The sequence below is a fragment of the Sprattus sprattus genome (genome assembly GCF_963457725.1).
Source record: "Sprattus sprattus genome assembly, chromosome: 18".
In the NCBI taxonomy this organism is placed as follows: Eukaryota; Metazoa; Chordata; class Actinopteri; order Clupeiformes; family Clupeidae; genus Sprattus; species Sprattus sprattus.
Window position 1 is genome coordinate 15,337,752 of NC_137916.1, and position 10,659 is coordinate 15,348,410.

Here is a 10,659-nt window from a genome sequence, read left to right on the forward strand (position 1 = left end):
ATGATTTTAGCCTGGGATAAATTAACGAGAGGTTAAAATAAATTAGCGCCCTTCACCAGACGGGCTTGGCCTGTTCTCAATTAGCGAGCTAGTTGCGAGCTAAATTAATTATCTTAGCTTCAGTTGTAAACAGGGCCCAGTGCAACTTTCGAGGCAAAAATAAACATTACATTTCTAGTCATTTTTACACGTAGTAAGTTTCAATAACTCCATACCATTACATATCGACATTCAATGAGCAAAGATGAGACGTCGTTGTGTAGTGAGAACTGATAGAAAATCGTAAACAACAACAATCTTTATTTATTAGTGCCACCAATAAATAAAGCAGGATTCCCGTCTGCAATTCTCGAGTTTTCCGAAGGCGTGACTTCACTATTTGCGAGCACATGGTTCTATTTCATGATGGCGGATCTAAGTTGTTCTGAGACGAAGACGAAGAGAAAGCGTGGTCGACCTCGTGTTTTTATTACACCACAGAAAAAAACAGAAGTTTCATAAGAAGCATATGGGTGTCGTGTGCTCTTGGGCGACAGATTTGACAAATGGAGGAAGCTAAGCGAGAGCTAAGCGAGAAAATCAGTTCTCACCACACAGCGACGTCTCATCTTTGCTCATTGAATGTCGATATGTAATGGCATGGAGTTATTGAAACTTACTACGTGTAAAAAAGACTAGAAATTGAATGTTTATTTTTGCCTCGAAAGTTGCACTGGGTGCCTTTAAATCCTATTTGCTAATTTGCTTCTGTAATGAATGTTGGCTGTCAATTGTCGAGAATGTAGATCAAAAAAATTATATATATATATATATATATATATATACAGTACTGTGCAAAAGTTTTAGGCAGGTGTGAAAAAATGCTGTAAACTAAGAATGCTTTCAAAAATGGAAGTGTTAACAGTTTATTTTCATCAATTCTTCATAAATTAACAAAATGCAGTGAAGGAACAGAAGAAAATTCTAAATTAAAACAATATTTGGTGTGACCAACCTTTGCCTTCAAAATAGCAATTCTTCCAGATACACTTGCGCACAGTTTTTGAAGGAACTCGGCTGGTAAATTGTTTCAAACATCTTGGAGAACTAACCACAGATCTTCTGTGGATGTAGGCTTCCTAAAATTCTTCTGTCTCTTCATGTAAACCCAGACAGACTCGATGATGTAGAGATCAGGGCTCTGTGGGGGTCATACCATCACTTGCAGGACTTTCTGTTCTTCTTTAAGCTGAAGATAGTTGTTAACACTCTAAGGTCCAAGGCCTTTTAGACTTTTCTAAGTTGTCTGACATGCCTTGATGTTTTTGTACATTTTGCTTAACTTAAAACATTGATGCACAAATGGAATATATGATTCTATTCTAGACGACCTCAGCAATAATATCATGTTAAGGAATGTAGTAAAAAAAAAAAGTTTAATTTAAATCAAATGTAAACATACCCTTGGAAAATCCTTGTTTCAGAGGTGCTCAGACTTTGTACATAAACACATTGTAAAGATTTATTCACAAGACTTTTTATTTCTGAGCCTTGTAAACATAGGTGTTGGCTAAACACATGTTAGTTTAGCATTCAGAAAGTATGTCTTGTTTCACTACCACATATTTATAATTTCAGAGTGTCCTGTACCATTCCTAAATCTGTGCCCCTACAAATGCATATTGATGAGTTGGTGTGAACAAACCTGTGACACCTCTCGCTAAGACAAAGGCCATATCCTAATGGCCCTAGAATGTCTTTGTGGCCCAAACCCCCCGGAGTGAATCTTGCCACATCATGACCCAATGGAGATCACTGAATCACCATCTCCTTATCATATGAATAGCTGTCATTTGCTAATGGGTGGGTCCTTAGCAGCAGAAACCCCACTCAGATACTAGAAAGTGCAACACATCAGTTCTATTCCCCTGACAAAGTGTTTATTTATTTTAAAATTTTGAACTGTATATATTATAAAAGAAAAGGGTTCAATGTTTCCGTGGTTGTTCTTTTTATGTCTCTAAGACGAAAACTCGCAGAGCTTTACATTTTTTTTGACAAAAAAATAAAAATATCCCGTACGAGGGATATAGACCTTAGACAGTTAATGACATTGGCTGTATGTTTGGGGTTATTCCTGCTGAAGAATACATTTGGTGCCAATCATACGCCTCCCTGATGGTATTGCATGATGGATTAGTATCTGCCTGTATTTCTCAGCATTAAGGACACCATTCATTCTGACCAAATCTCCAACTCCACTTGCAGAAATGCAGCCCCAACCTGGAAAGGAACCTCTACCATGCTTCACTGTTGCCTGCAGACTCTCATTATTGTACCTCTCTCCAGCCCTTCGGCGAACAAACTGCCTTCTTCTACAGCTAAATATTTCTAATTTTGACTCATCAGTCCAGAGCACCTTCTGCCATGTTTCTGCACCCCAGTTTCTATGTTTTCGTGCTTAGTTCAGTCACTTGGCCTTGTTTCCTTGTCGGGGTAGAGCTTTTTGGCTGCAACTCTTCCATGAAGACCACTTCTGTCCAGACTTCCCCGGACAGTAAATGTCTGTACCTGGGTACCACTGGTTTCTGTCAGTTCTGTGCTGATGCCACTGCTTGAAATCTTCCGATTTCGAAGGTAAATAAGCTTGATGTGTTTTTCATCAGCTGCATTAAGTTTCCTTGGCTGACCACTGCGTCTACGATCCTCAACGTCTTCTTCAAAAGAGCTTGAACTGCACATTTTGAAACCCCTGTCTGCTTTGAAATCTTTGTCTGGGAGAGACCCTGCTGATGCAGTATAACTACGTTGTGTCTTGTTGCTGTGCTCAGTCTTACCATGTAAATGGATAAAAAATAAACATTTATTGTTCACATTTTTCAAAGCATTCTTAGTTCATAGCATTTTTTCACACCTGCCTAAAACTTTTGCACAGTACTGTATATATATATATATAGTAATAAAGGAAAAGCAACAGAAAACAACAAACTTAAATCCTATCTGCTAATTTTGTTTCTTTAATGAAAATAATCATAGCACTAGTTATGTTTTCTGACCTAGGCTGACCTAATATGGTGTCTAATGAAAATACCTTCTTGACTTTCTCCACTTCCCTCTTTACTTTTTCTCTTTGTCTGGAAAATTTTAAACACCATAAAAGAACATGTTCAACATCTTCTGTTATTGCACAAATCTCACATTTTCCAGATGGATGTTTACGTATTGTATGCAAGTTGCTATTTAAACCAGTATGGCCTATTCTCAGCCTTGTGAACCAAACCTCCTCCTGTCTGTTCGAGTAGCTGGATTTGCTATTTGAAATATCGTTTTAAATTTTGTACAGGTGTCTACCCTTTACCTCCTTATCCCATTCTGTTTGCCATATGATTTTAATTTTTATGAATTCATTTTGTGTTGAATGAGTACCTTGATTTCTGACTTACTGAGTGGAATGTTTAACTGAATAACCTCTTCTTTTGTTGCCTCTTTTGCCAGCTTATCGGCTTTCTCGTTTCCATCTATTCCTTTATGGGCAGGGACCCACACAAACTGAATTGATATTCCCTGTTCATTGGTTTTAAAAATTATGTTGTTAATTTAATTTAATAAGTCCTGTCTGCATGATGATTCTCCACTTTGAATGGATGTGAGAGATGATAGAGTCAGAACAAACAACTGCCTTAGGGGGCCTGATTTCTTCTATCCACTGTAATGCAATTATAATTGCCATCATTTCAGCTGCAAATATGGACAAGTGATCTGATGTTCTATTTTTGATACAAATTTCATGATCAGGGATATATACTCCTATTCCCTCTTTAGTTTCTCTTTCCATCGTAGAATTTAAAGTAAAAAAACGATATGTGCTCCCAAATGATAAATAATCGTACAAGCAATTTTGTGTACTTGTAGGTTGTGAAAGGTCATGGAAATTGAATTAAAGTCCTTGAAAAGTCATGTAATAGTTTTGAAATGTTTTCATTGCCCGTGTTTGTCCCGGTAATGGAAACACAGCTACTGCAGGTCTTTACATAGTAATGTATAAGTTGCACTATTACTCATTAGCAGTATTAATGGAAATATGTATCTTTTTCAGGTATGTGGTCCTTGATTTCTTGATTTATAACAGATTAAATGGGGGGAAACTAGACGTAACGCAAAGCGTTACAAAATATGACCGACGAACTGTTAAGTAGGTTTTGGCACAGAATGAGTCATGGTTGTCAGTGTGCTTGTGTGTTTTAATGTGTTTTGTGTGTGTAAATTGGTTTGTGCTTCATTTTTATGTATTAAAGGAATTATTTGTGATAGATTTTGATGATTTGGTCATGTTATGTTTTGTGTACTACTTTTTTGTGGATTGTTTTGGTATATTTTGCTTTTGCAATGTAGTTTGTTAAAACAGGTCACATAAAGAGGTGTGGAAACAAAGTGAAGTTTCCAACCACAAACAGGTGGCGCTATAGGTGATATCAGTCAGGCATATGTACGCGTTCGGGCTGGATCCAGCGTCCACCCTAGGACATTTTCTCTGGATCAAACAATGTACGCAAGAGTTATAAGAGACTTTGTGTTTTGTGGCAAGCACTGGCAAGTTGGCAAAGTTTGAGGGTCTGCCACAGCCACACCTTCCGACTAATGAGAAAATCTTATACAACTTTTAGTCGCCCACGGCTGAAGAGTAACCTGACCACATTTCAAGGCGTTACCATTAAATTTGTCGGAGGAGTTCGATCAGATGGGAGGTGTGCAAACACCGTCAAAGCGCATCTTCCACTCAAAATGGCCGACTTCCTGTGGACCTGCCACCAGAGCATCAAGAGACTTTTTAGTACGTCCAAGCATGATGAAGACGTGTACCAAATTCCATCAAGCTACGCCAAAATAACCCCAATGTGCAGGGTTTTTTGCAATGTTCTAGGGGGCGCTACAGAGCCATTTTGCTCCATCCATGGACAAAAACTCTACTGAAGATGGACGGTTACAGGCTTGATGTCCCTGGCAAATTTGGTAATTTTTCGAGCACTTTGACATATATGCGATTGAGTTATAAGACACTTTGTTTGACAGTTACAGGCTTGATGTCCCTGGCAAATTTGGTAATTTTTCAAGCACTTTGACATATATTCGATTAAAACACCTCATTTTTGCTTTTTAATGTTCAACTAGGTGGCGCTATACATGTAATGACTGGTTATGGTATGGGTTGACATGGCCCCTTGACACAAACATACAAGAACAATTTGGCCCTCCAAGCCCGTACGGTTCTCGGGATATTCGAAGAAAACTGTGTCGGGCCACCTACAGGCCAGTTGGTGTATGATCATATAAATCAATTTATTTCATGCCCCCCCGTGAACGGAATTCCACGAAACTTAACGTGCAGTCAGAAGGTGTCATAGTGATCCCACACCTCCGATTTCGTGAAGTTCTGACCTTGTCAACTTACAATTAAAATGTTTTACAACACTCCATTTTTGCTTTTTCATTTGTAACCAGGTGGCGCTATACATGAAATAAGTGGTAGTGGAATGGTTGACGTGGCCTCTTAAGACCAACATACAAAAAAAATGTGGTCCTCCTAAGCCCTACGGTTTTCGACTTATTCACAGAAAACTGAATCTCCCCACCCTCTTTAAAACGGGTCCAGTCCGACGGGGGTGCAACGGATCAAAAAGAAAATCAATGGTTCCACGCTCATCTAGTGGGGCTACATGCCCACCAAATTTCGTGCACCTCGGTGTTTCAGTGTCCCGGGAATCGTTGACAGATAATCGGCAAACAGAAAAAGAAAAAGGAAAAAAAATGAAAAAAAAACTACGACTAAACCTATAAAGCGCTGCGGCGGTCATAATTATATATATATATATATATATATATATATTTAAAAAAACACCTATAGCTAAGTTCAGCTAATAGGCTACCTTCTCATTTCATGTGGTTATTTGCAAGAAGAGTCTGCTAAAATAAAAAAATTCACAGTTGCAATATAGAATGTGGTTATCTAGGGTAGTTAGCAGCACAACAGGTATCGTGCAAAACGTTGATACATTTTCATGTCCACTACTCCTTATAAAATGTCGTCACGTGATAACCCCCCAAGGAGTATGTTCTTTTTGGCTGAATGAAAAGGCAAAGCTATTTCAAAGCCCTCTTTAAGGCAATATTATTTCCTGCAATGGTGCCTTGATGCAGTCAATGTGCTTATACAAACCTACGTATATGGTGAACTTAGAGGCTACCAGAAAACTAAACATCCAGCTTTTAACTACATAAACATGAATAAAACACTGTAAGGTAATTTTTTGTATATATTTATTAGACACAGAATTCAATAATTCTCATGTAGGTGCAAACACAGGGTCACAGAACCCACTGAGTAAAAAAAGAGCAATACAAAAGTGAAATAGTAAGAATACAAAAGAGCCACAAAAAAGTGAGAGATATTTATTTATTTAATTTTTTTAATTTTTTTTTACAGTTCCACAAACTATATTGTTATGTTTTTTTTTTGCAAGTGATTTTGTCTGAAAATACTGTCTACGACAGTGTTGAACTCATATCAATGTGCATCATACTCCTCCACGACTTTCAGGAGAGTTTCAACAGCCTGCTGAAAGTCTTGATCCTCCACACCATAGCGTTCATACCAGTGTAGATAAGCTCGCACACAAATCATCTCTTTGGTTCGCTGTACCACGTGATCGAGCAAAGAGGTAACACTGCTGTGATTGGAGCAAACCGTAAGAAGGTGTGCATTTGGTGACAAACCAACCTCATTACAAGGATCTGAAAATAAGCACAGAATTCCACACTTTTATATAATATATTATTCTATAATATTCAATAACGAGAAAAAAAATGCCCTAAAACCTCTGGTGAACACTGAATACCTGTCCAGTGATCGACGGGGAAGGGGTTCCATGCTACACAACGATGTCCTCGCTTTAGTTTATTTACTGCACTGGACATTATAAAAGAGTTGTCCAGGTCACCTCTTGCCACTGCAAGGACAGCCCGACTGGTGTACTGAATTCAACTGATAAGGAGGGTCTGTCTGAAGGATTAGTTTGCTGAACAGAAAAAAAGCTAATGAAAGACGCATGTCTTTTGCTATGCAGCCTTTTTCTGACTAATATGCTCTTATTAACAAAAATTTGGAATGATGACACGGAAAGGGGTTTAAGTTAGCGTGTAATGGTCTTGAACCACCATGCGGCACACAACGACCCAGGTGAGATCTGAAATGAGAATCCAGGTAGATGCAGGCATATTGTTTTTGTTTCTCGGCATTTAAAAAGATACAGGTCTCCCTGCGAGAGACACCTGTGGTACAGACTGGAGAGTACTGCTTGCCAAACTGTCCCATTTCAGTTTTTCTCTAAAGAGAGACAAACATGACAAAAATGTAAATATTTGTTTACACAACAACCAAGGTCATACACAGCATCAGCTTTCTAGTATTTTCAAGTAATAGTAAAACACAGGCTTACAGTCAGTGCATTTAAATTGCACGTAATGTAATTATACTTCATTCTCTCCCATTCTCTTCCTACAATCTGGGTATGAAGTACAAGAACTTGAGCTACCTAAATTTTGAACTGCATTAAAGACGGGCAGAAGCATTGGAGATCACACCTGGAGCCTGCCTGGGTGATGGACAGGAGTTTAGCTGCAGGCATTGGGCACACAGACCGAATCAGCTCCCAAGGCTCCACACCTAAACTCCGATTGCTGCACACAAGCAAGCATGCATTCATCAGTCATAGTGAAATAAACTGGGGTTGCCCAATGACCCTTGGTATTCAGAGAGAGTGACATCTTTCAAGAATAAATTTAACTAGAACATTTTCATTAGGCCTACAATAATCATTAAACATTTTTATGAAATTGGTAGAACAATGTTAGCTAATATATTATCAAAATAAATTGAAATGACATTGCATTAATAAAATGAAATGCAATATCTGTGCTGCTGTTACACATTTATATATATATAAGCACTGGTCTGTTATTACCTGGCTGTTGTGAGGCTGTGAACAGGTAGCAGAAGTCCAGCGATGCATGAGACAATATGTTTATTCATGAATGAAAGAGTGCCTTGCAACAGACCACTAGAAAGTCCAGATGTGCCGGAAACCTTCTTCTGTAGGACCCCGCTATAGCTGAGGGCCTGGTCATTGTGAAAGAGTAGGATGCCATCAGAACTTCTGCAGAAAAAACACAAACGTGTTTAATCAAGCATGGCCCACCGTCATTAATTGGAAATAGTTTAACGCTGCATTTTTGGAAGTATTTAAACATCACACTCCCAAACAAAAACAAAATAATAATAATCTGATGTATAAATTGTAATGGCTGTTAAATCAAACAAAATGACAAATAATATCTTGCATGTTGCAACAAACAATATCGGTTATGTTTGTATATTCATTAGCAAGACCTACCTGTGTAGCGCAGCCAGACTCAGTAGGGTGTTGTAGTGCTGAAGTGGGCTCTCTCCACTCTGATGGGGAACCACAGACACTGTGAGAATGTGACTCACAGGAAACTCTGCACGAATTTCCTCACAAAGCCGTGAGCCCAGTCCTGCCAGAGCAAGAACATCACAAATGGCATTGATTCTTAGACTCGCAAATAAGACATAAAATGGAACACATGAATTAACTGTTGTCTCTCCACTAAGTTACATAACATCTAAAAAAGGTCATCAGAACACTTTCTTGCACAACTATGAAGTCAGTAAATCTGGGTTTAATAGAACCCTGTGTATTGTAGATCATTACCCTATTAAAATACAGCACACTCTGTTACACACAATGTTTAACTAAACACATTATTAGGGCCCGAGCTGCTGAAGGCAGCGAAGCCCTATTGTAACTGTATGGTTTCTTATTATTCTTTTTTTTTTCTGTGCAAAACTTGCTCGAAAACTCACCAAATTTTGCAGGGATGTTTGTTCTATTGTTCATCTATTGTTCCCCTTTTTTCCCCATAGACTTGCATGGCAGAACTCTGTGGCATTATGACATCATAATAGGGTCATTAAACTGGCTTGCACCTGTGCTTCACTGACACCTGCGCCAAGGTTCCAAGGCTCCTCTTCTCTCCCTCTCCATTCAACTGTATAACTAGGAAGGCTGTGCGATGCGCGTCAGCCATCGACCAGCGCCTTCCCCGACGTGCGCGCGTGCTCGGGCCCGCTCAACGCTGTTTGCAGCTTTAATATCTCATTGTGCTTCCTCCCTTTGTTCATATTTGCTGATGTACTGTAGTATATGATGAACTGATCAAAGACCAATAAGATCAAAGGCTTGATGTGATTCTGTGGCACTCACCAGATCCCGTGCCTCCACTGACACTGTGCAACATTATAGTTCCACCATAGTAATCACGTCTTTCTGCCTCCTGCCTCACAGCCTCCATTGCCTGTTGGAGCAGCTGATCACCCTCTTCAACCCAGTGTCCATGGTAGCCTTGTATTAATGTATTGGGAAAATGCTGTTATTTCTAAATTTGTATTTCCCATTCTGATCTCAAATACTGTGCTCATTCCTTTATACTAGAGGACTAATCAAAACACTAGATGCAGTAGCAAAATAAAGACAAAATGTAATTAGTGGGCACTTAGAAATTGACCAAACAAAACTGTACCAAATGGACAAAGTGATCTCTATTAAGTGAATTTCTATGCACTGTAGTTTTAAATTTGAATCACTCCAATCACTTTCTCTGCAATTGAGTGACCCGTACCATAGGCCCAGTTGTTTCCTCTGCCTCCTTTTCCTTGGACAATATTGGACTCGAGTAACGTTCTGTTGAACAAACACAGTTTGTATGTCAGCCTATTGAAAATGAAAACTGTAACCGACTTGATCGAATTTCAAAGTAGGCTCACTTATTCCTAACCAGCCGCTGAGCTCTTCTCAAAACCTTGGGATCACTGTCTACACAGACCACTGCCAAGGTGCCTTCTTTCGTGATGTAAGGAGACCTATCAAATAAGGCAACAAGTGTGTGTCAGGAAGAGAGAGACAGCGTGTGGGTGGAGAGTGGTCGTATTCTATGTCTATGGAGGTAACTATTAGTTTTTGTTCCATACATCCAACTCACCCATGTCCGCATTGTTCGGAGGTCTTTGACAGCATCTCGCACCATTCAAGGCCCACTTGATTTCCACATTGACCCACCTGAAGTATCACGGCCGACATCACTGCCAGGTCAACTGACAAGAAATTAGAGTGCGTTATGTTGTACACTAATCGCGTGTGCACTTTTAAAACTATATCGCCAAACTTCAAAGCACAAGTGCTCATAAAGACGGTGAGCTAAACTCCTCGTACAGCACCCTTAACCAAGAGTTGTTTTTTGTTGTTTTAAATTATTGCAAAGGCCACAGATTGGATGACTAACGTTGTATACCGACATTAGTGAAATCTAATGCGGCCCCTAAAGGCATCTTCCCACTTCCAGTTACCTGCCGTCTTCAATGCGGGCAATTCAAAACCATTGAGTGTCTCGCGGCTTGGTCGTAAATCTACTATGCTTGTAGCTATCCAACTGATGTTTAACGAAAGGAAAGTTAGGTAACGTAAGATTTCTATATGATAAAAACTCACTTCCCTGTCATCATTCTCGTCATGGCATGGGTTCGATGGGAGAGGAGGAGTCGTCGGGAGT

At 39.3% G+C, this 10,659-nt stretch overlaps 1 protein-coding gene across 1 annotated transcript; it reads right to left on the reverse strand.

The window, feature by feature from the left end:
- Nucleotides 1-6,541: 6,541 nt before the first annotated feature.
- Nucleotides 6,542-10,266, reverse strand: LOC308379896 (tubulin delta chain-like; the record flags this gene model as incomplete). The annotated part of the gene is made up of 10 exons (XM_080857159.1): nt 10,093-10,266; nt 9,878-9,973; nt 9,733-9,794; nt 9,318-9,455; nt 8,427-8,568; nt 7,998-8,189; nt 7,618-7,713; nt 7,285-7,360; nt 6,873-7,008; nt 6,542-6,795 (listed from the first exon to the last, which is right to left on the reverse strand). Exons 1-10 carry the CDS (start codon nt 10,188-10,190, stop codon nt 6,542-6,544), a joined length of 1,290 nt encoding a protein of 429 aa, XP_080713285.1. The 5' UTR covers nt 10,191-10,266.
- Between the last annotated feature and the right edge of the window lie 393 nt (nt 10,267-10,659).